This window comes from Eschrichtius robustus, chromosome 11, assembly GCF_028021215.1.
Source record: "Eschrichtius robustus isolate mEscRob2 chromosome 11, mEscRob2.pri, whole genome shotgun sequence".
NCBI lineage: Eukaryota > Metazoa > Chordata > Mammalia > Artiodactyla > Eschrichtiidae > Eschrichtius > Eschrichtius robustus.
In genome coordinates this window covers 111,017,030-111,042,397 of record NC_090834.1, presented here as the reverse complement: position 1 = coordinate 111,042,397, position 25,368 = coordinate 111,017,030, and the positions used below count along the sequence as shown (strand labels likewise).

Sequence of the window (25,368 nt, the reverse complement as noted above, 5' to 3'; positions counted from 1 at the left end):
TCGGGCCAGTCCCTCTGTAGCTGTCCACATCTGCGGGCGACTGAACGGTGACCACACATGCCCGGGGAACGTCCTGATGAAGGGGGGGTGCCCTGTGGTGAGGTGTGGGTACCTCTCCCCGCCAGCTCCCAGCTCCCGGAATGCGGGCTTTCCTGGGAAAATCCCTCGCTCCTGCCAAGAGGCCCCCCCCAGGGGAAGGCACTGCCCTGCGCTCTGGGACGTCCCTCCTGCCTGTGTGTGGAAGTGCAGACGGGGCGCCAGGCCTGCAGGGTGACTCAGCAAGGTGTCCCCTTTCCCTGTCAGAGGGCCGGTGCACCCCCATGACAAGCCCTATAGCTGCGTCACCTCCTGGGTGCAATGCCCCCTCTGGAAGGAAAGGGCTGTGAGGGCCAGGGTTCGGCCATTGTGCTCATACCAGCATCTCCAGGGCCAGGAGCATGGGGGCACCTTGTAGGTGCTCGATTGCTATTTGTTCGGAGAATGAAGCTCCCGAGTGCAGGACAAAACCGATTCATCTGTGATGGGGTCCCCAGTACCTCAAGGGCCAGCTAGTTCCCTACCCACTGTCCCACCTTTGCGGCAGTGACAATGTGCCCATTTCCCCGCCTCTCTGCAGACAGGCGTGGCCAGATGCAAGCAGAGGTGTGGGCAGGCCTTCTGGGAAAGCACATTCAAAGAGGGGCTGCCTCCGCTGGCCTCTGTCTCCTTCCCCTTCCTCCTGCCTGGAAAGTGGAGGTGATATTGGAGGTGGAGCAGCCATGTTGTGACCAAGAGGGACACAGGCACAGGACAGGTGCGCAGAAGGCCAGAGAAACCTGATGGAGGTGCCAGACCAGCCCTCCACTGCCCACCACCTTGATCCTTATTAAGAGAGAAACTCAAAAGCCCCTGAAGACTATTCAAGGAAGTGACACGTAACCCGAGGACTCTTGTCCGAACTTGCCGTGGCGCAGAACGGCCCGCAGCCTCCCACCTCCTGTCACCCCCTCACTGGACCTTCTGTGCTGACATTGCTTCTTTTCTGCCAGGAGGGGCTGAACCTTGGTGCCTGAGTCCCCCCTTTCCCGCACCCCGTCCCCCGTTGGGTGAGCCCCGGGGATGCTCTGGGCAGGGACCACGTCATCCTAGGTTACCCCGCCAGCACTCCTGTGCATTTGGGGGGTGTGCTCCAGGACCCTCAAAACACGGCTGGGCCCACTGCCATCCAGTCATCCTGACAGCCCAACGGCCCTCCCCCCACCCCCCAGTGGCTCCCGCCTCGGGGTCTTGGGGGTCCCCACCATGGACTTCTTTACATCAGAGAGGTCCTTCTTGCCGTGTGAGAGAGCGTGAGGGGAAGCGGAGTCCTGCCTCTGCTTCCAACTATTCAGCTTAGGGGGCCTCAGATGCCACCCCCAGTGGAAAACCAAGGCAAGCCCACCTGTGTGTCTCCAAGTTCATACGGAAGGGCGGGGGCGTCTCAGGGCAGACTGTCTGCCTGGCCTCCGGCCTGGGGAGGGGGTGAGACCACTGGCCTCCGTTTCCTCATCAGCAGGAGGGGGACAGGCAGGTGTGAGGCCCTCAGGCCACTGGGCACAGCCCAGCCCTTGGTCCGCAGCGGCCATGCGGATGACCTTGATAGCAAGGTCATCGCTACAGTGACTACAGGTGGCCCTGACCCATTGTCGGGGGAATGAAAGCACGGCTAGCACGGGCCTGAGGCCTTCCAGGGATGCAGCCCAATTAACTGGGGATTGAAATCCCCTAATAGAGCCGGCCACGGTGTTGGCAATTTATTCAAATCAGCAGCGTCCGGATGAGCCTGGCGTCACAGGCCCTCCAGCACCTGAGTGGCATCGTCCTGATTTTTGCCCTGTGTTCTTCACTGACTGGTTTTCTTTAAAAGCCCTCTGTTTTGTCTTGAATAATACCTGTGAACTCCTGGGTTTGAATGACTAGTTACTTATATGTGTCATTCTCAGAACGAAAGATGTGTGTCAGGGACCAAAGGAAACCACCGCACGGGCCCCAGGGCTTGGGAAGCCCCCTGGGGGTCACTGCAGAACGCTGGCCCCTCCCCAGTTTAGGGGGCTGGTGGAATCCCCCCATCACCCTGCCTAGCCTGGGTTGAACACAACTGCCACGAGGATGGCTGGCCCCATCCAGGTGAACACCGCACACCTTGGTACACCTCCCTCCTTTACGTCCCAGAGCTCACCATGAAGATGATGGAGACCAAATTGGTGAAGTAGGCTGGGAACCGATCTTGCCAGGTCAGCTTCACCTTGTCCGTCTACAACACGAACAGGGCTGGGTCAGCGGTGGGGACCATCCCAGTGGAAAGATGTGTGTGTGTGCACATGTGTATGGGCGTGAACAACTTGGACAACAGAAACACGGTTAAAAAAAAATGATGATGAGCGAATGCAAACATCTGGCATCCGGGGCCTTATCCCCGATGAAATGATGCTACGAAATGATAGAAATAGTAGTTGTCTAAAAACGTGAGTCCTCTGTGTACGGGGCGTGATGGTGCCAGAGGCTTTTCTAAATTAGATGATCAGACCCCCGTCTGGGAGAAGCCCGGACTCCTTTTCTTGGCTGAAGGTCTCATTTCCAAGGCCAGAAGATCTAAGCTGTTTTCCTTCGCCACCCAGACCATAATAGTAATTTTCCTTTGCAGAGCAAGTTGAAACAAGCCACCAGCACTCTAAGTTCAAACGCTGCCCACCACATAGCAACGGCGGAGAGTGGGGACACGTGGTCCGAAGGCTCTGGCACAGGGAGAGCAGGGTCTGGAGGGACCTGAAGTGGACGCTTGTTGCTAACCTGGGATGTTTCAAGAATGGGGTGGATTTTTAACGGGAAAAATGCATGGACGAGGTCAAAGAATGGTGGCAGGCATGACACCCGAGGCCACGCGTTCCAGGGCAGGTGGCATGCATGTTAATGAGACCAGGGACCGCTGGCAGGCAGCTGTGACAGGCACGTTTCACAAGCTCCAGAGACAGCCGAGCTCCCCCCCATGAACCCACCATAGCCATGCACAGACATCTCAACACACGTCACAGCCCGGGGGTGCCGAAGGAAGGCAAAGGAACGTGGACGTGAATGTTAAAAGGATGATACAGCAGTCAGAGTCGGTTGAGGAAAACACAGTGGACTTTGGTCATCTGCAAACACTCAAGACTCGCAACGGCCCGACATGACATGTACCAATTTCACCCCCGCCATGGCTGTCTTAACCCTCTGCCTCCATTTGTTTGTTGGCTCCTCCGGAAGGTGCCGGCGCTTCTGGGGCGGGTGGAGGGAACAAGAGAGCACCGTGGGGTGAGACCGCCACCCAGGCCCCCATCGGCCCCCTGGGCAGCCAGCGCATCCCTGGCTGTGCCGGCTGCTGGGGCTGATTCAGGCTCTGGGCATCTTAAACCCATCAGAGATGGCAGAGACCCACATTCTAAAAGAAAGGCTGCCACAAAGGTAATGGAAATGAAAACTCCAGCCTGGAAGCTCGGTGGGCTCCACGGGGCCCCTCTCACCAGACGGTGGCCGTAATTCGGACGGTGCATCTTATGCAAAGGCGAGGATGACTGAGCGTTTTATGCCAACGAGAAGGAAGCCACGCTCAGAATCCTAACACGCCAATGAAGGGGTGGACCTTTTCTTTCCTAAACAAATTTGGTGCCGTAGCTGGGGGAAAACTTAAAACCACAAAGTTGGGAGCCAGGGAAACGGAGGAGAAAATCAAGGGAGGGTGTGGCCCCACGGAGGCATTCAGGGCCTGGCGTCACCACCAGAGGCTGGCAGAAACGAACCCCGACCTTTGTCTCTCTTGTGATCAAAGAGCTTGGGTCAAAGCCAAGAAGCAGATTGACCGGGGAATCTGGCATGGCTGCCCAGGCCCGGCGCTCGGGCTTGGTCGAGCCCCTGGCTTCAGTGGATGTGACGTGGGCCACTGAGCCCTTTTTCCCTTAGGAAGGAGTGAAATCCCATCCACGTTCACGCTACGAGGGGCCACCGTAAAGCCGTGGGCGAGGATGCCGCACTGCACGCGGGTCGTGGTGGCTCACCGTGGGGGCCTGGGGGCTTCAGAGCAGCGGCGATCACGCCTCCCCCTTTAGGAGAGGGGACGCAGCCCGGGGGGGTGGGGGGTGGCTGTTGGAGCCCTTGGTTCAAGGCCACAGGGCGGCTGCTCTGAAGGCAACGTGCACGGGACATGCAGGCGTTCGGATGCGTTAAGTTGAACGGACGGTCTCCTCATTTGGGGCGAGGACTCACGCTTTTGTGCTTATTTTCTCTGCACCCGCGGTCCCTCTCGGACTCTGAGTGCAGGGAAGTGCACCCGCTTTCTGGCCGCAGGAGGACTGAGCTGGGCGTTTGCTCTGTTACGGGAACTGGGGCCCGAGAGGGGGTTTTTCTGCACCCACTCTGCCCCCCTAGAGGGGACTTTTGGTAATTAGGACCCCCGGCCACTCTGTACCAGCAAACTCTGTCCATGGGACACAATGACAAGAAAAGATCAATGCAGGGGTTTGCTCTGGTCACTCCCAGCGGCCGAGGGTGCAGATGTGGCCCAGAACACCGGGATCCGGGAAGAGTGTCCGCAATTGCTCCCCATCCCTTCAAGACCTGACTTTCCAGCCTCAGTGAGAGGTTGACAAGGGCCCGGGGGCTCTGTGCTTGTCCCATGTCATATAAAAAGGCTCCGTTAAAAAAATAACCAAGCACCCCCAGAGGTCTGTGGGAATTCACGCTGCAAACATGACTGCCAGTTTGAATGAGAGGTTTTGGGGGAAAAGAAAGGCATTTGTTATAAAAAAGGTGATGGCTTCAGGAACATCACAAAAACACTTCTCTCTCTCATTCTCACGGTCTGTGAGTGAGACAAGGAACTGGCCAGCTGCTCAGGGACCCTGCTGGGGCAAACCCTTCCAACCATCATTCAATGTAGAACTGGAGGGCTGGACAGAATGACCACCCAGAGCAAAAAAGCTGCAGAGCTACTCGGTTCTTGATGTTGAAATGTTGGCTGAAGTTTGAGATCACCCTCAGGATAGATCAAGAAGGTAGATCTCTACTCTAGCAGGTTTGACAAATCGGCCCCTTGCTTGTTTTATAAATAAAGTTTTATTGGCACACAGCCAGACCCATTTGTTTACCTGTTGTCTATGGCTGTTTTTATCCTACAATGGCAGAGTTGAGTCGCTATGACAGAGGCCTGCAGGGTCTAAAATATTTACTATCTGGCCCTGTCTGGGGGCCGGCCCCCCAACTACACGGGGTTTGCTGACCCCTGGTCTGAAATGTTGATGAATGTAGAATGTTTTACTGCTGGGAAAGCCAACTGGCAGCGGCCACCGTACCTCTTTGTTTTTGGATTCTTTCCTAAGAGACTTCTCCAAAACTCTGGCTTCGTATTCGGCTCTGGGATGGTCCTGTGAAAGAAACCAAGTCAGCGGGGAGCCTTTGTTAATTTTGTGAGTTTGAGACCCTCAACAGGAGCACGCATGGCAAAATCAGCCCAGACATTCCCTTGGACACCCTTTGGGGCCAGTTCCTAGCTGGCTGTTTGTACCATTTCCAATTTAGAACTCATTGTATGCAGTTCATCCAGGATTCTCCACCTTGTGGGGAACCCTAGCCCACTGGGAAGGCCACAGAATCGGGCTCTGTGTCCTGCAGGCAGGTCAGTCTGCACCAGGCTGCAGCCCATCCTGCAGGCCACTCACTCTGAATACCCAGCCATGAACTGGCCCCTGAGAATATCCTATCTGGAGCCGTGGGGGTCAGAAGAGATGGCAGTAAGTGTCAGCAAGCGGGGGCAGACCAGAGGCACCAGACCTCGGGGGAGCCCAGAGCAGATCAGCGAAGGGCACTGGAACAGAAGAACAGGGGTTAAGAGAGACCCAGAGGTGGGGGAGGAAACGGAGACCCCTGCCCGCCATGGAAGAGCTGCAGGGAACCGCTCAGCAGAAACAGACGGATCAGGTGTGCGAGAAGGTCCCTCTCCCAGGGAGACAGGCTACCGGAAGACAGAGGAGTGACAAAAAATTCCAAACCTTGACAGCCTCCTTCCGGGAACCAGAAACGTAAAACAAAAACAAAAAGATTTCATTACTTGTGTTGTTTTTTTAAGAAACAGGCTACGTCTGCTAAAGATGATATTCTTAAGAACCTGGATGAAGGTAGTTGGACGTGGGTGGATAAGGAGGGCTCGCTAAAGGCTGATGCTACTTTAGGGTGACCATGTGTGTTGCTGCTTCTGCAGGTCACATGGTCTAGGTAATTCCCGAGGGAGTGCTGGGCTGAACTGTCTTAGACTCAGGGAAGGAACACACAGGCCAGATGACTGGGTACAGGTTTCCTTCTGCTCTGAGAGCGGACACCTGGGGTCCTGTCGCGGAGAGGCTGCCCCTTCGTCTCGGGTGATTAACCCCAGAAGAGGCCCTGGCCAGCCGTGGGGGGCTCGCTTTCGGGGACTCATTCAGGGCCCTTGGGGACCCGGTGGCTCTGATCGCCACCCCACCATCTAGGGTCTGAGCCATCAGGGTGAAGAGTTCATGGGACGGGTCCCCAAGGGGTCGAACTGCCCCAACCCCAGGGACATCATGAAAAGGGATGTTCTAAGTCTACTTCCAAAATAACAAGACAACACTGCTTTTTGTTCTATTTGAATCTTTAGAACACGCTCTGGCAAACAGCTGACCCAGGGCCCGTCGTAGGGGATGGAGTTCCACGCCTGTCTCTACCCCTAAGGAGCCGCGTGTCTCTCCTTGCATCAGCCTCGGTCCCGCCATTTGTGAAACGGGACGATGAGACCCACTGGGGAAGAGGTTGAACCCAGAGGTGGGAGACGGGTTAAGGGACACCCGCTGGTGCCAGGCCCTGCTTGAAGTGCTTTATATCTGCTGACCCAGGGAGACCCCCTCAAACCCTACTCCTCCATCCCTGTTTGAGAGGTGAGGACACTGAGGCACAGAAAGGTTAAGCAACTTGCCCCAGGTCGCACAGCGAGGGTGGTGCAAGGACAGCCTGGTCCCAGAGGCCGTCTCGTCTCCACTAAGCTGGTGCCTCTTCCAGCAAACTAGTGCCCTTGTCTGTTGACAATACTTTCAGCACAGAGCCTGCACAGGGGATTCTCAGCTACACATTTGGCTAAAAAGTGATCCAGTCTTGGAGGGAGTGCATGTGTGGGGAAATATAATAACAGGGATGTTTAAAAAGATGATGGAAGAGATTTTCACGTTACAGTGAAAACGGATGAGCAGTTTCTCTTTAAAAAAACTGAGCAAAAGATTTCATAGCATGAAGTTGTGGTCATTGTGGCCACACCTAATGGCTCTGCTATTTGGGAGACCTTGTTCCTTTTTATTCCCACTCATACCATGGGGATTCTGGCTGGAGCTGGCAATTCGGGATGGGGCAGTGGCAAAGTTTCTCCTGAGCAACCCCGGGGAGGGGGGTCCACCTGCCATCGCAGTGGCCATTCGATCCCGAATGCCCTTCTCTTTGGTGCACGAAGACGCCCAGTACGTGGCTTCCCTCTATTAGGGAAGGATTTGCCCCACTTCTCAGCCACGTCCGACGGCAGGCCAAGAGCTGGCTCTAAGGATCGTGGGTTTGGCGCCTGGGGCAAAGCCTCACGGCTGCCTTTGGGGACTCAGCCTCGTGGGTGGTGGTGATCCCCTCCCCAGACCCGCGGTGCTGCCCCGAGACAGGATGAGATCAGCATGGTGAGCCTTGGCCGGAGTCCCCGACCACGCTGCTGGGTGGTGCGTCCATGTGAGCACGGAGATCAAAAACACTAGAACAGACGTCATACGGTTGCCCTGGCAACTGCGGGGGATTCAAACATCGGGGAGGTGACCTGAGAAGCAGGCAGGGAGCAGCCTCGCCTGGGCTTTAGGACCTAAGGCTTCCACGTGAGTCGCCCAGAAGGAGCAGGGTGGGGGCCCGGGGGGGGGGACACGGGGGAGGGCACGGGGGGCGCGGTTGCCGAGCCCACTCACCTCCTCCTCCTCGAAGCCTGTGAGGTCCCAGCGGTAATTGAGCCGCATCTGTTTCCGCTTCCAGTGCTCCATGAAGGTGGCGGCTGCAGGGAGGGAGGAAAACCGGGAAGTTAGGGGCTCAGAAGCCCCACGACATCAGATGCCATGAAAGCATTCTCCTCTTCTGCACCGTTTGGTAAGTGAGGGCGACAAGTGCTGGACCAAGAACTTCACATGAATTAAACTGTTCAGCTCTCCCACTGACCCCGTGAGGCAGGGATGCTCTATCGCTCATTTAAAAAAAAAAAAAAAAAAAACTTATTTATTTATTTATTTGGTTATTTATTTATCTGGGTCTTAGTTGCAGCAGGCGGGCTCCTTAGTTACAGCACGTGGGCTCCTTAGTTGCGGCTCGCCGGCTCCTTAGTTGTGGCATGCGAACTTTTAGTTGCAGCATGCCTGTGGGATCTAGTTCCCTGACCAGGGATTGAACCCGGGCCCCCTACACTGGGAGCGCAGAGTCTTACCCACTGCACCACCAGGGAAGTCCTTATTGCTTACTTTACAGTTGAAAAAACTGAGGCACAGGGAAACCGAGTCCCAGCCAAGGTTATTCTGCCAGCCGGTGAGGGGCTGGGCAGGCTGGTCCCAGAGCTTGTGCTCTTAACCATCCTGCTCCATCGATCTTGGGGACCCCAAGTCACAGGTGGGGTCAGAAAGAGTGAAGGGGGAGCCAAGGCCACTCACTCAAGCTTCAAACCCCTGCAGGTGGCCTGACTTTAGAGCTGCACTCTTAGCTGCTGCATCCTGCTTTGTATTCCCAACAGACTAAGCATAGTTCAAATGCCACCTCCTCCAGGAAGCCTCCGATCATCCCCCTCAGTGTCAGGAAAGAAACCAACTCCTCTTGGGACCTCTCCTGTTCATGCCGTCCATGCCACCTTCCATTATGATCCCTGTCCCATGTCTCGTGGCCCTTCTGGGGTGTGGGGCAGGGATGGGGCCTTGCCATCTGGGTCCCCCACAGAGAGCCCCGTGTCGGGCACAAACAGGTGCCTCAAGAGAGCTCACTGAATGAATGAATGGCTTTTATGAGTAGACACTTGCAAATGGAGATATCACTGACTGAAACATTTATCATTAATTCTTCCCACCCATAAGGGAAAATCAGCAGAGGCTGAGGGTTGGAGTAGTGATAAGGGTGGCCATAAAGTTAAGCAGAGCTCCGGATTCTTGAGCTGCTATGTGCCAGGCACTGTTCAAAGAGCTATCACATGAAGTATTAATCTCATTTAAACCTCATAGTAATCGTAGGAGGGAGGTGCTGTAATTTTCCTCATTTTACAGATGAGAAAACTAAGGCTCGGCAGAATTAAATGGCTTATCTGATAAGTGGCAGTGTCAAGATGGACATTCAACGAGGACTTTACTGCAAATTCTCCAATGTCATCCTTCACCAGGAAAGAATACAGGCATTGGACCTGGCAAGAGATGGGTCTGAATCTGACTCACCTCCTGGTTCAGAGAACATGCCCGCCTCCCCATTAAGGTGAGGTGAGAACAGGGCCTCTGAGCTTGCACATATCTGTGCATAATGGGTATCTGCCCATCAAATATTAGCTACTGTACCAACCAGCTCCAGCCAGGAAACAGGAACCTCTTAGGTCTTTCGGACTGGGGTAATTTAATCCTGGGACTTGGCCACGTAGACAGTGGGAAGAGCTGAGAAGACAAGCAGCGGATGGTGAGACCACCCAGAGATTAGCTGCTGCCTATCTAGGGGTGGCGGGACAATGGGCGGTGGTGTCCCCAGAGCCAGAAACTGGAGCTGCCCAGAAGCTAGGATCATGGAGGAAGGGCTTTCTGGAGGGAGGTAGAGCCAGGGAGAAGGCGAAACCTTTGCCATTGGTGCCCCAGGAAGCAGAGGAAGAGGAGGAGAAATACCCTGACTTCTCCTTTCCTCCCGCCTTCTGGTCCCCCATCAGGGCTTCCCACTGGCTGAGCCTTCCAGGAAATGGGACAGCAAGGGAGCCTGGGAAATGTAGTTCCCTGTGATACAAATGTACTCTCAGCAGACACATATGGCTGGCGGGGCAGGCCCATCTGCAGCCTGCACTGCCTCCTAAGAAGGAAGGTGTGAGGATATTTCCTTCTGTCTCTTTCAACATGTCCCTGGGTCACTGTAGTGGAGGCCCTGGTTGGGGCCCATTCCCACACCGCCACCAGTTCTGGAAGGCCTGTCTCTCCTTCACTGTTCTGACAGCTGTCTCTCTCCGGCCTCCTCTGACTGCCCATGGCAAGGCCTCCTTTGAGACCTTGGGCTGAGTGGGGGAGGAGGGCTGGCTCCACTCACAGCAGGGGAGCTGGCCTGTTTACCTTCCCTGTCTCAGCCTCCCCATGTCTCCCCATTCCTAGGCTCACCGACCCACACCTCTACCTCCTGGACCTCCCCTTCCCTCCACTCACCAGCCTGCAGTGTGATAACTGTTACCTTTTAATGAGGACTCAGCCTGCACCAGGCTCTGTGCTAGTGATTTAGCGACACCAGTTACACGAACCCTCAAAACAACGCCATGCAGTAGGAGTGATTTCCACTCACTCTTTTACAAATGAGGACAGAGACTCAGGATTAAATGCTCTGCCCGAGGTCAACTTCAGGTTAACAGCAGGAGTGGGATTTGAACCGAATTCTATTTGACCCCAGAGTCTACACTTAACCACCATACTTGACCGACCTTCTGCACAGATATTTGATTTTCTTTACGGGAATAACAACTGTAGTCATAATAAGTCTGATGATTACAGCAAAACTTGTATTGCCATTTTATGGATGAGGAAATAGAGGCACAGAGAGGTTAAGTAATTTGTCCAAGGTCACACAGCTAGGCAGCTGGTATTTAAACCCAGGCATTCTTGCTCTAGAGTTTTACTGTTAAATGTCTTAAGATAGATACAAGGGCCCTCTCCCAGGGGTATCTGTAGGTTGACCAGGACCGAGACTGGACCTGAGGTCACACCTTGGAGGCCAAGGAGTGGAGATGGTACATAGACAAGGCTTGTTGTGCTCAGCTATGTTTAAGAAATGCAGGCATTTTATATAAAATCATGAGTTTCCTGCTTCTCTTTTAAAAATCAGAAACTCTGGCACCAGGAGGCTGGAGCCAAGGAGTGACAATCCATTTGTCAAGGTTTGGGCATGCCTTCTCTGCTGGGCCACAGACCCCACCATGCCCTATTGCCTGGGCTCTCTGGCTCCGAGTTTGCCATGCCTTTTGCTCTGCAGCAAAGGAGCGGAGCTGTGACATTCAGGCTTGGCCAGTAGGACGGGCGATGGGAAGGCTAATGCTGAGTTGGGGGCAGTCCTGAGGTCTCAGCTCAGAATCAGGCATCGTGAGCAGCGTGAAAACCCACCTGCTACTGGACTGGGCAGAGGCAGGAAGAAAACCGAGGGCCCCTCCTTTGCAGCTGTGCTACTGCAGCCCTCCCTCCCTATACCAGCCATGTGGACAGCAGCGGGTCCTGGCAGGTTCCCATCCCTTCCCTTCAAGGTACCCAATAATGGTTCTCCTGGCTGACGTGCCAACTACATCACACAGACGTAACGGGGTGTCTACCTGGTGTCAGGTGCTGGGTGTGCTTGGGGCATCTCCTTTCATCCCACCCGCAAGCCCTCAGAGCAGAGATAACGCACTCCTTCACACCGATGGGTAAACTGAGACCCTGAGGAGTCAGGCGACTGGTTAATATACAGCAGAAACCTGGATCCAGGACTTCTGACCCCAAGATCGACTGGGGTTAGGGGTGTGGCTTCCCACCCACATGAGGACAAGCTGTGGGCCAAACCCGGTCCAGGGTACAAAAGACATGAAGAGATGGCCTTGACCCCAGCAGCCATACAAGGGGGCCAAGGAGAGAAGACCATCCCCCCAAAATCCAGAGCCCAGAGGGCAGTGCAGCAGAAATCGCAGGTAGTGAAGAGGGAACCCAGGCCAGGGTGCAAGCAGGTGTTTGAGCTTCTCCCTTCACACATTTGTTTTAATGACAACGTGTTAGACAAACACATTCTTGTGGAGGAGCCCAGAGGCAGCAGGTGAGCGATGGACCCTGGATCTACCGTGGCTCGAAGCAGGTATGAGCTTGGGCATGGGACCACCCCCCCCCACCTGCCTGCCAGCCTCAGTCTCCACGTGTGTACAATGGGTTTGATAACAGTGCCCGCTGTGGGGCCTACGGTGAGGCGTCCATAAGCCGATGCGCCGCGGAGCCCAGGGCAGGGCCCACCCGTGGCAAGGGGCTTGACAAAGGAGCGGTCCCATGACCCGGCTCACCTGAAGGATCTCCACCGCTTCTCATTAAGAGGCTGACGATAGAACAAAACATATGGTTGGTTCCATTTATACAAAGCATCCAGAATATCTACAGATAAATCCATCATAGAGGCAGAAAGCAGACTGGTGGTTGCCAGGGGTGGGGACAAGGGGAAAGGGACGGATTGTTAAATGGGCCCCAGGTTGCCACCTGGGAGGATGGTGGTAATGATGGCACGACATGGTGAGTGTACTAAATGCCACCGAACTGTGCACTTAAAACAGTTAATTCATGTTATGTAAATTTCGCATCAATTAACAAAAAAAAAGAATCACAGAACAATGGGTACAGATCCTGCTTATGGGCTTACGTGCCCCTGCTGTACGCTGGAGCTGCAGAGAAAATGGACCAGGACACACCCGCATGGTTACGTGGGGAGGGGACAATCTGTCCATTTCCCCCAGGATTTCTTAGAGTGTGGGCTGTACCGGAAGCCGCACCGCAGGGGGCTTGCTGAAATACAGATTCCTGGGCACCACGCTGTCCTGGAATCTGCGTTCTGGACAAGCTCTGCATGTGGCGCTGTCCACACAGGCGTCTGGACGCACTGACCTGCTCACTCACTGTCTGTCTTTTCCTTCCATCCATCTCTCTACCCATCAGATGAGCTGCCGGTCTACCCCCCACGGGACCCCGGGCCCCTGCTTCGGCTCTCCTCCCAGGCCGCATCCCACCCTACCTCCCTCGGGCCCTGCTTGACCTGTTCCAACTGCTTTCACTCCCAGGCCTAACCCCAGTTTCCCTAATTCTGGATGCTTCCTGGGCTGGCTGCTGACCAGCCCCCCCCCCCCCCCCCACCTTTCTGAGCTTTCACCCTCCCCTGAAACGCTGCTGCTGAACCTGTGGCACGATCCTGGACGTGTCATTAGACGCTCCTGGTTCGGCCGTCCCGTGGTCTTTTGTGCCCGTGGGAACCTCACAGGCTCTCAGGCCTGCCGTGGGAATCTCACAGGCCACGGAGGAAAGGCTCTGACGGATGCTGGGGCGCTTCTGCGGCTGCCCGGAGAACAGCCCCGTCTCCCTGGTGAGGTCCAAGCTCCTTATGGGCCGGGGTCTTGTCTCCCAAACCTGTGCCAGGCACTCTTGAGCCTCGGAGGCCCCGGGGGGCAGGCAGGGCCGCACCCTCCTTAAAACAAGACCCCTGAGAGCAGAGACCAGCTTCTCAAACCTCTGGCTGCTGACAGTCCGACGTCTGCTCAGCACAGACTCCTTTCTCTGAATGTGGAGATCAGAGATGCATGTCCTCGGGCTGCAGGAACCGGACAAGAGAGTGACCTGAAACTGAGCGGGGCCCTGTGGGGCTCCCTGGCACGGAGGCCCTTTTTGTCCCCCATTTCTTGTAGGCAAGACTGCAGCCCCCATGACCGTCCCTGAGTTCCGAAGGGTGGATTCAAACAGTTGCTAATCAAGGGAGAAGCAGCCAAGCAACCACCCGGGGCAAGATTAAAGGGACCAGAGAAACTCATCAAGATCAGGAGACAACCGCTGGGCTTCCCTGGTGGTCCAGTGGTTGAGAATCCACCTGCCAATGCGGGGGACGCGGGTTCGAGCCCTGGTAGGGGAAATAAGATCCCACACGCAGTGGGGCAACTAAGCCCGCGCGCCGCAACTACTGAGCTCCGCGCCTCAACTAGAGAGAAGCCGGCGCACCGCGATGAGGAGCCCACGTGCCGCAGCGGAGGATCCCGCATGCCGCAACTAAGGCCCAACGCAGCCAAAAATAAAATAAATTAAAAAATCGGGAGAGGACCACCTGAGATGAGATTAAGGGAGTGCAGGCCCTGCTCACCACACCCTAATCTTGTCAGAGAACCGCCCCCCTGCCCTTTGAACCACTGCCATAAAGCCCTTCATCAAATCCTCAGTTTTTCGAGGCAGAAACCGGCGTGTCCCCCTTTGCCTGGCAAAGCAATAAAGCTCTCCTTTTCTACTTCACGCAAAACTCTGTCTCCGAGATTTGATTCTGCACTGGTGCACAGAGAGGCCGAGCTTTCGGTCACAAACCCACCTGTCGGCCCACAGGGGAGACAGGGCTCCCGCACAAAGGCCCCCCGCCCTCCATTTTCTCACTGATTCTATTTATTTATCCCCTGAACAAGTGTTCGCTCACAAACCCGCTGCTGGCCTTTTAATTCCAGCAGAGACTCAGTCTCTCTCCCTTCATCCCCACCCAGTGCGGGTGACTCAGCCGGTGACCTGCCCACTCCATTCAGAGTCTCGGGTGCAGCCCTCCCCCCCCCAGGAGGGGTTTCAATCACACCTGTCATTCCACTAATGCCGGGACCATCTTTCTCCAGCTCCGTGCAGCCAGGCTCAAATCAAATAACCTCCTTTGTTCTGCCTGGAACTGACAAGGCTTTAAAGCCCCATTATTATGCCATAATTTCAGAAAATTGATCCCGGGTGCCAACAGCTAAATGGAGCTCAAAGTTTCTTCGTGTGACACCTTAGTGAATGAAGGCTTTGAATTGTCATAAATCCCAGGCAGGGGAGAGCTCAGCCAGAGCTCAGGGCTCCAGTACCAGCGGGTCAGCCTCTGGGCAAACCGGACCCCACAGCGGAGCGGAAGCCACGTGAAAACAGCGGCCAGAGGTGACTCCTGGGGCGGTACAGCCCCGCTACCGTCAGTGTCAGGTTTGGGGTTGCTCTCTGTCACCGTGGGAGCAGAAACCTTAGCAGCTGGAGGACAGGAAAAGAAAGGACACAGCGGGAGAAGAAACACCAGTGGGAAAATGATCCTTTAGAGGGTAATGAACAAGTAACTGAATAAGGGACTAAAAAAAACCCCTCAACAATGGCAAGCTGGCTGCTAATTACGCCTGACAGCGTAAAGTGTGAAAGAGCCCGGGGGGTGATGGAGGGACTGAGTCTCCCTCCACCCTGCGGGCAGGGGCGGGTTGTCAACAGGCACCTCTCAGCCCAGCAGGCCCTTTCCTGTTGCTTCTGTCTTGATTTATAATAAGCTCCTCTTTCCGTAAGTGCTTCATGAGAGTGGTTTGGCTTTTTTGTTGTTTTTTTCTTTCTCCCCCAAATGGGGGTGTGTAGACTGAACTTGCCTTTGACAGACAGGCATCTCTGTTGTCTCCTACGGTGGAAGTGGAGCTGGAGGACGTGGGGACAAACAGCGGAAACACAGATTTGCCCGTTTCCCTGCATCTTGGATAGGGGAAGGATGGGACCATCTGTTTTTCTCCCAAGGACGGGGCTACTGGTAAGGGCTGCCCAACACCTTTGAGGCTGTGAAGTGGTACCCCTTTGCACACAGTAGGTGCTCAATAAAGAAGCATGACATGACCAAGCTGGCTTCATTGAGGGGGTGCACAAAATTCAACCAACTCCCTGCCTCCTGGCGGGTTGAGTGGCATTGCTGCCTGTGTGCCCCTCACCGCCAGCTCATGGTGAATCTCTGCTCCCCCAGGAGGGCACAGAATGGGGGTGGAGGATGTTTGGATGGAGAGGTGAGACCAGGGCACTAGCTTGGACCGCGAAGGCCGGCGGGCCAGGCACGGGTCTATCATGTCTGTTACAAATCTGCTAGCTGCGTGACCTTGGGCAAGTCACTTAACCTCTCTGTGTTTCCGTGTCCACATCAGAGAATAATAGGGTTTCTCTCCAGGGTTGTTGTGGGGACCAGTGAGGTAGCCTGTGCAGAACTCTGTGCAGAACTCTGGAGGGGAAAAGGGAGCCTGTTTGTTTGGAGGGAGCTGGGGAAACTATTCCAGGTGAGAGAATGAATTTAAGGTAAGCCTGCCAGGAATAAGCACACACATGAGCTAGACCTGATTAGAAACGCTGACAGAGGGAGTAAAGCCCAGGGGTCAAGTATTTGGGGCTGGGGATCCAGAACGCTGGGGTTCAAGTCTTGCCTCTGCCTCTTGTTAGCTAGTGTAACCCTGGGAAAGTTGCCTCAATTTTTTCATCTGCTAAATGGGGTAGTAAAGCCTGTTTCCCTCCTATAGTTACTGGGAGAATTATTGAGTCGCTCACATAAGATGCTCAGGACAGTGCCTGGCACACAGTAGGAACCAGCCAACCAAAGCTAGTGTTCTTTTCTGAAGGAGATGAAGTGACATAATTCACAGAGGCCCCCAGGCACAAGGTGACAGGTTAGATCTGAGCTCCAATCTCCAAGGGTCTAGGCTGTTTTCACATTTTCAAGAAGCAAGGGCTCACTGATCCGATGTAACAGCCGGCACGACATGACAACTAGCACCAGGCACAGCCCTAAGACATCACAAGACGTGACTCATTTGACATTCCCAACCACTGTCTCCATTTTACAGACGGGGAACCCAGGGCCCAGAGAGTTGAAGCCACTTTCCTGAAGTTGCACAGCTGGCGGGTGACAGAGCTGAGAGTTGAACCTGAGTCTGGCCCAGGGACTGGTACTATTACCTGCTGACTAGCCATCCTGGCTCACAGCCAGCGCAGCTGGGTACTGAATTGGACCAAACTGTCAAGCCGGCAGCTGTGCAGCTGGGCTCCACCGTGGGCGTGAATGCTGCCGGGTGAGCCTCCCCCGCTCGGAGCTGGGGAACCGGGAGGCTGGGTGCCCAGCCAGGAGGTGTTCCAGCCTCAGCTTGGAGCTTCCTGGGCCCCGATCAGAGAGGAAGGAAGGGAGCCAACCAGAGATCTTGAAGAAGGCCAGGGAGGCTGGCAATGAGAAGCAGAGGGCGGTGGGGGGCAGGGGGATGGTTCTGAGAGACGCAGGGTCCAAAGAGACAGGGGCGGGCAGGGGAGGCGGAACAGGCTCAGGGCAACGTGGGCTCCATTCCTGGCCTGTCCAGTGGAGACCCACTTTCCTCATCTGTGAAATGGGGACAATTTCTCAGCTGTGGGTTAAGGTGGGATGAAGTGCAAGGAGCATCCAGCCCCATGTCAGACACATACACATCACCTCAGTGAAGATGGCCATTGAGCCTAAATTTATAGTCAGATTGATCCCAGAATTAATCATCCGAGCTAGAGTGTGGTGCGGGGAATCTTCTCATAAGCCACCATGAACCACACACAGACATCACCTCCCCATGCTCTGTGGTAGCCCTGGCAAGGACTCCTCCAACCTCAGCTTGAATGCCTCCTGAAACAGGCTGCTCACCACCTGCCAGGCCAGCCCAGCCCAGCACTCACTGCTGGAAATCTCTCCCTTACGCTGAGCTGGTGACCTGTGACTCTCATTCTCAGCCTCATTAGGAGGACCAGCTTGTGCCCATGGCGACTGCACTGATCGTGAAGCTGTGTTTCGAGCTCCCGGAGCTTGGGTGGATGGATAGTCCTGGGTGTCTCTATTACATGGGTGTCCATGGGCTACAGGCCACTGCCGAGCCAGGGGGGGAAGGATGTGGAGGGGTGATGTTCATGAGTGGGGCGGGGGCTGTCATTTGTACCCCTGTGCTCCATGCGACACGGGCTTCGCCAAGCCTGAGGCATCTCCTTAGCTCACAGGAGGGGTGGGCACGAGAGTCCTCTGGAATGATCAGAGTCTCCTCCATTGGAGGCCCTCAGTTTGGCGCAGCTGTTACCAGGCATCTAGGCAGGACAGTGGGAACAGATGGCACACAGTCGGGGAGCCCAGGGCCAGGGAGGGAGGGCGCGAGAGGCCTGCTAACTGCTGCTCTTGCGCTTTCTCACTGGCCTTCTTCCCCCCACGGTGCCTCCTCGGGAGAAACAGCTTCTCGCTATCATGTGCGGGTGGTTGAGCATCTGCCCTGGAGCTCGTGTGGGTCTTGAGTGAAAGCCCCGCCACTGTCCCCAGTCAGAGCTGGGTCAGCCTCCCTCTGTCACCTCCCCAGCTGCTTCTTACGTAAGTTGCCGTCTCTGACTCAAGTTTAAGACGAGAAAACCTCTGATACAGCGGGCTGACTGCACCGGCTTCTGAGTCCTCCCAGTGAGAACACAAAGTCCTCTGCGGCCCTTGCTGGCCTCCAGGGTCCTCCTGCTCTCACTCCCACTTGCTCCCTGCACCTGCAGGCTCCTTCAACAGGCCTGCACCCTCACCACAGGGCCTTTGCACATGCTGCGCCCTCCTGAATCTTGGACTAAGGCAGTGGATGCAGTGGTTTTTCCTCCCATGGTTTCCCCTGTGCCCAGCACAGGCACTTAGTAAATACCGGTTGGTACACACGCTACACGCAAGCCACATCACCTTACTCAGTCTCACACCCCCGCTGTGTGTCAGGCAGCCCCGCCTGTGGTCTGTGGTCACAAGGGCAGGACCGTTTACTGAGAGTCAGCCATGTACGTGCTAAGCACTGGCTGAGATTTTTGTGCCCGCTGTCTCTGATCCTTATCACACCCCCATTTTACAGGCGAGAAAGCTGAGGGTTGAGTTATGTGGGGAAGGGCAGAGCTGACGTCCCTCCCCCAGGGCTCCTGTGCCCTCTCTGTGTGCAGCTCCATCTCCTACTAGCTGGGAGCCCCTGAGGGCAAAGACTGGGGCTCTGGTGCCCAGGGGACGGCTCAGCACACGGGTGCCCGAATCCTGAAGGCCCTGCTGGCAAAGGCTGTGTCACGGGGCCACAGAGGAGGAAACAGGCTTATCTGCTAATCCAGAAACGTCTGCGGAAATGCATCCAGCCACCACTTACCCACCTCCTGTGACCCCCAAGCCTGAGATGGGTACCAGGTAGGACCTGGATTCAGGAAGAATCCTGGAGGAGGAGCCGTCTGCCCTGGACTCCAGGTAGCAGTGGAGTCCAGTGGTTAAGGGCACAGGCTCTGGAATCGTATGTTCACTCCTTACCTTGGCCGCTCAGGAGCTGGGTGATCCTGGGCAAGTCACATCAACTCTCCCTGGGCCTTGGCTTCCTTACTTGTAAAATGGGCATGTGACACCTGCAGGGGTGCTGGGGGATAATGAGAGCTGTGCCCCAGGGCCTGGGCCTGGTCAGCTTTCCCAGCGTCATCGGGAGGAAGGCAGAACCCTCGGCACTCCTTGTTCTAAAGCAGCAACAAATCCCGGCCCCAGGGAAGAGGTCCCGGTTCCGGGAGCAAAGCACCCTCCTAGGTTTTTCATGAGGGGCTCTTGGCCGGGTCAGATGTATCTGTGGGTCGTGACCCAGTACAGACCCCGGTAACCTGCAGACAGAAACCTGAGGATTCTTTCTGCTGACCGTCCCTCCTGTGTGCATTCCTGGCAAACGGTCCTGCGGGTAGCCTCAAGGAGAGGGAGGGAATGTCGGGACCCACCCAAAGTTGCCTCTGCCCCACAGATGGGGTGGCGGCGCTCGGCTTACCCCAGAGGGCCATGAAGACGGAGAAGAAGACAGTGGCGGGGTTGTCGAAGAGGTGGCTGGCGCGGGCCGTGGCGCACGCAGAGCTCATCTTCCAGTAGCTGCAGGTCTTGTCACACAGCGGGCACATGGTGATGTTGTGTCTCTGGTCACACATCTCCATGCTGGAAGAGAGGGAGCAGCCCAGAGTCCCCTGGCCGATGGGCAGGGTCCCTGCCGGCCCACGTGGACCGGAGCCTCCCGGAGCCATGTTGGGTGGGAGAAAGTGCTGGGGGTCCCCGCCGTGGTGGTCATGGTCTGGCTCATCAGCCAGCTTCCGCCGGCGCCCACATCCCTCTTCTCCATCCCAGGTGGGCTTCAGGGACGTGTGACAGGTGCTGCCACACAGGGGCCCCAGCTCGGTTTCACACTCTGTCCCCCTCTTAAAGCCTTAATGATTTTTGAACAGGGCCCTGCATTTTAATTTTGTACCCAGCCTGCAACTTCTGTAGGTGGTCCTGGGTGTGGACCCATCGGACTTGCTGTGTGGCCGGTGAGCGTTCATCTTTGAGGCCGAGGTCCCAGCCAGCCTCCCTCTGATAACCAGGCACCGTCAAGGTTGTGCTAAGAGGGAATGCTGTCCAGGTCCTGACTTGACAAGGCCCCGGAGACCCGAAGGAGGAATGGGATCAAGGCCAGAGAACGCCACTCCCCTCCTGAGCCCTGGCCGTGAGCCTGGCACCTGCTAAGCGCCGTTCCTGCGGGCTTCAGTCCATCCCTGTGGGGACGCCGTGGGACAGCTGGCCCCAGGCAGGCCTGGGTACCAGCCTGCGGACATCGCTGGGCACTCTGGGCCCCTAAGAGGATGGAGAAATGGTTCTCCCGGACCTCGTCCCGGGAGACGGGTGGTTGCGTGGGAAGGAACACACCCACAAGCTGCCTGGGGTTGGGGACCCACCACGCCGGGCTCACCCGGAAAATGAGGGGGAGTTTCTGCTCAGGATACTAGTCCGGTTCAGGGCAGGGCTTTTGTTCTGCTGAGTCTGGGGCTCGAGCCCAGGGGGTGTGGCTGGACAGGATGGGGAGCTGCGCGATGCCCAGCGGCCTTCCTCCTCCGCCCTGCCCAGCACTCAGGCTCTCTCCTACTAATACTGAAAAATACAATAAGGGCCATTAGCTGTGTGGGCAGGAGCCTGCACCTGGCCTGGACCAGCTCTGGGGCTATGACAATCCCATCTTCATAGATGAGGAAGCGAGCCCAGAGAGGGGAAGTCACTTGCTCAGGGCCACACAGCAGAGTGGGGATTGAGCCCTGGGCTCTGTCTTTCAAGCCCGTGCCCTGCACTGCTCTCAGTTGATGCCCAGAGGCCACAGAAGGGCTCCCTGCTGAGACCAGGGGGCGTGGCCCAGGTCCTTGATGGGTTATTCCTGCCCTCTGTGCCCCCGGCCCAGTCCTTTAGCCTCAGACTCAGTTTCTCCTTCTGGAAGATGAGAAGGGAGGCCAGAATTAGGCCCTGCCAACTCTGCCCTGCCCTGCCTTTCTCCCTGCTAACTTGGACAAGATACTGAGCTATTATTAGACACCGGGCAGGAGTCTGATTCCCAAGGGTTAGGTGGCTATCGAGGAGGGGGCCGAATTGGGTGGTTGTTTTTGGCTTTTAAAAAAAATTTCTGGATGCACAGAATCGTGGCTGGGCCACAGCCAGCGGTGTTGGAGAAACATTTGCTGAGAGGCTGTGAGGGACACTCCTCTGCTAGCACTGTGGGCATTCAGCTCAATTCTCTTCTCACAGTTTCTCTTACCAAAGACTTATTAAAAGATTGTGTACATGCTGTATGTGCCAGGCACGGTGTCAGGCATGGGAGAGGGAAAGATGGACCAGCTGCTGCCTCGAAGCATCTGGGGGAGTGTGTGTGTGAGCACGCGTGTGTGTGCCTGTGTGCACGTGTATGTGGGGCGGGGACAGGCACACAGAGGCCGTAGGGCACCATGGACTCAGGAGCCAGCCAGCTCTGGATTTGAATCTCAGCTCTACCGCTTGTGAGCTGTGTGGCCTTGGGCAGGTTGCTCCAACTCCTTGGGCCTCAGTTTCCCCGTCTATAGAATGGGGATGCTGAGAATAGAGAACCCATTTTTCTTTTTTAAAAGGCCATGGCATTTTATTCAAGTATATTGGGTTTTTTTTTTTTTTTTTTTTTTTTTTTTTTTTTGGCTGCGCTGCGCAGCACATGGGATCTTAGTTCCCCGACCAGGGATTGAATCCAGGCTCTCGGCAGTGAAAGAGTGCAGCCCTAACCATTGGACCACCAGGGAATTCCCTGAGAACCCGTGTTACTGGGTTGTTAGGAGGATTAAACAGGGGAACACATGTGAAGCCCTCGGAACGGCCCTGGGACTCAATCTCCTGTTCACCATCATTATTGTGGGAATAATGGAGCACTGGCAGCTGCTGTGACTTTAAAAGGAGGTGGAGGAGCCGCCTCGAGGGGATCCATCTCTTGTCCCTCCCTGAGCTTCCTCTCTTCTGGGGGCCTCTCCTGAAAGGCAGAGGGGCAGGACCTCCCACCCGTGCAGGACCCCAGCCCCTCTCAGGGAACCTGTGGATGGAAGGCCCCCTCCACCATTGTTAGGGTGCCGCCTGGGGCCCTGAGGATGGGAGGGGCCGGGGGGAGCCAGGGCCCGCGTCTCTGCCTGCCTGTGAGCCCCACGGCTGCCCAGCCCTCCTCCCTGCCGGCTTAAACAACGTCAACCAGTCAAAAAGCCTGTTTCTGCTGGTTTTAAACCCTCAGCCTCTCCCTTCACTGCCTTCAGCCAAAATAAAGACAAGCCATGGGTGGGCCTGCTCTTTGGGGGCAAATAGAGGGGCAGGGGCGGCAGGGCAGCATCGTGCGGGGCGCAGGGGGTGCAGGGGGCACTGGCTATCCTACAAACTGGCTTGCGCCAGATTCCAAGGGGAATGCACACTTCCTGCTTTGTTCAAGGCACCAAGTGAGCAGAGGCCGAGGTCAGACGGGGCTCCAGAATTCCCAGTAAACGCTGTTTGCATCCCTGGCTGTGTGACAGCGCTGGCCTGGCTTGGCCTGGCCTGGGGATGTCGGCGTCCTTGTCAGGGAGCCCGCGCCTGCCTGGGCAGAGCATCCTGGACGAGGCCACCAGCCCAGCTTCCCCTCCAGGACCGGCAGGAAGGCAGATGGAGAAGTCTCCGTTGGGGGGCTCCTCACCCTCCACTCACAGCGTCTCTCTGGTTTTGGAGTTCAGTCCCCTCCGCGTCTGGGCTACTTTTTGATCTCTGCCTTCGTCAAACCCAAGCACAGTGAACTCGTGTCATTAGCAAACAAAGGGACAAGCTTTCTCCTGCCTGTGCCCAAAATAACCCTGGAGGGACATAAGCCAGATTCCTTTAACGTTCTGATTCCGGGTGGGTGGAATATTTTAGGTGTTATTCATGTATTCACACATCACTTGCACAAAGTTACTGGATGTGGCCTTTCTGCACCGCTGAGTCCTAAGGAGTCAGTTTCTCCACCAAGTAAAAGACTCCTTCATTGGCTCTTTTCTGATCAGAACCACGGATGGATTGTCTAAACCACAGCTCTGCTTCAGAGACATTGGGCTGAGCTGTAAGAAACGTAAACTGCGCTGATGTACCGGGACTGTCCCCGACAGACCGCCAGCTCCCAGGAGGCAGGGCCAGGGGCGTCCACTTTTCTATCCAGTGTTTTGTCCATCGGCACAGTGTTCCCTAATGGAAGTTAGGCCTGAAATCCTGAACTCATAACACAATCAGTTATCCCTGGGTTGGTATTAGCAAGTCTAGGAAACCACTAGAAAAGAGGGGAGATGGTGTCCTCAAGCTCCCGCTGCTTGACTCACGTTCTGGCTGCCATTCTGGGAGAACCACACCCGGCACGACGCCGGGCTGTCTCTGGGGTCCTGGCCTCCTTCCAAGAGCCCCCCACGCCTGGCCCACCCCTTGGTGAACAGTAGCAGGACTATCAGCCCTGCGTTCAGAGACCGGGGCCTGTTGCACCAGGTCAGCCCTCATGACGGTCCTGTTGTTGCAACATTTCCCAAAGCCGTGGGGACAGGGGATGCGGCACGGACAAGGGCCTGGCTGGCTGAGTGCACTGCCCCGAGGTCTCCAAATGGTCATCCGTCTCATTTCCTGACCGCATAGGGAAGCAGTCAATTTTCTTGTCACATAATGACCAAGAACTAAATGGGAAAAAAAGCTTCAAAGAACGAAAAGGAGTTGGATATTTATTTTATGTCTTCCTCTCGATAATAAAGCGTCTCCGAGGGCGATCGTGCCTGCAAAGGCCGCCCACGTGCTCAGACGGCTATTACACCCTTTGGACTGGGCAGCTCTCTTTCTGACAGCGCCTGGCCTGGCCTGTGACGTCCCCGGGGGAACTGAGCGGGCGCACGGCGGGGCAGGGGTTGGGGTGCGGGGCCCGAGCCCCAGGGAGTTCTGCTCCTGCAGTAATAGGAACGCGGCTCCTTAGTAAGATGAGGATGTGTTCGGAGGGAGGGGCTGCCCGCCTACCTGGGGATGTTCTCATCGACGGTGGCCCATCCGTAGAGGAAAACGATGATCCCGACCACGGAGGCGGGGATGAGCATCTGGGTGTAGACGCCCAGCCAGGCGAAGTACAGGCCAATCTTCTCCCCAAAATACTTCCTGCAGCGCAGGGCAAAGCCAAACAGAGACACATTCTCAATCCACATCAGGGGGAAAAAATTACACCGTACCCCCTCCCCCCCCAGCGAGGAATAGCTCATGGGGGGCCCCTGATTCTCTCAACCAAAGAAGCAGAGACTGGGGGCCCCTGAGCCAGGCTGTCAGGTTTGGGGTACTCTCTGCTTTCCCTATGCCAGCACTTCTCTGCTGTGCCCCGAAGGTGGAAGCATTTCCGCTTGTGATGCCCACGCTGAAGGGCATGATGTTGCCCGGAGGCTGTCAGCTCTGTTCCAGCCCTGCTCAGCCTAAGGACAGGAATAAACTCCGGCCCCGAGGCACCAAGAGAACCAATCACTCTGCATAGTAAGCGTTTCTGGCTCCTTGATGGGCTGAGTTCTGGTCTACGTGTCCCCCAACAGCACACCCATTGCCGGATCTGTTCGCCCCTTCCTGGCCCGGGATGGAGGTCCCCTCAGGAGAGGACACATCGCCCAGATGGGCAGTTCTTACGAATTCCCAGGCAGCTCTTTTCTTCCTTTCAACACAGAAAGAAATCACGCCAGATGGCTGGCTGGGTCAGGCTGCACTGTGGATTTAGGGAGAGAGAGTGAATATGACAGATAAGAGCCCGTCCTGCAGCGAATCTGAATAAACTGCTTATCTAAGGCTCTGCCAGGCTCCCGTCCTGCCGGGAGACCTTGGCTTTCCTGCACAAGCTCTTCGAGTTCAAGCAGGCCCCCATGCACTGCACACTTAGCACAGTCAAAATGCACAGGGACATCTATCCGACCAGGCCTGCTCCCAGCGTCCCCTCTCACCTGACCAGGTCGATGGGCTGGTACTTGTAGAAGACCCCGTAACTCGCCCACTCTTCGTACAGGAGCTGGGAGAGAGGAAGTGGTGAAGGGCTGGGGAAAATGTAACGCTCCCAGGTTGCTCCCCAAAACACAGGGCTGCTGGGCCCCCGCTGAACTGAGGTGTCCGCTCACAGCTACGTCATTCATTCATTCAACAAACACGTACAGAGGGTCAGCCCTGTGCTGGGTACCGTGGTGGACGCCGGGTTCTGAGCTGAGCACAGCAGACACAACCCTGAGCCCTGGAACTCCCGTTCTGGCCAGGGAGACGGACAAGAAAAAA

At 56.0% G+C, this 25,368-nt stretch overlaps 1 protein-coding gene across 1 annotated transcript in view; it reads right to left on the bottom strand.

The window, feature by feature from the left end:
• Positions 1 to 25,368, bottom strand: part of ANO1 (anoctamin 1) — a 90,279-nt gene that overhangs the window by 24,473 nt on the left and 40,438 nt on the right. The window contains exons 11-18 of the mRNA XM_068555710.1: positions 25,047 to 25,111; positions 24,094 to 24,228; positions 19,571 to 19,731; positions 7,989 to 8,071; positions 6,039 to 6,050; positions 5,343 to 5,414; positions 3,196 to 3,273; positions 2,198 to 2,272 (exon numbers count right to left, since the gene is read on the bottom strand). Coding sequence (XP_068411811.1) covers positions 2,198 to 2,272; positions 3,196 to 3,273; positions 5,343 to 5,414; positions 6,039 to 6,050; positions 7,989 to 8,071; positions 19,571 to 19,731; positions 24,094 to 24,228; positions 25,047 to 25,111 — 681 coding nt within the window. The remainder of the gene's footprint in view (positions 1 to 2,197; positions 2,273 to 3,195; positions 3,274 to 5,342; positions 5,415 to 6,038; positions 6,051 to 7,988; positions 8,072 to 19,570; positions 19,732 to 24,093; positions 24,229 to 25,046; positions 25,112 to 25,368) is intronic.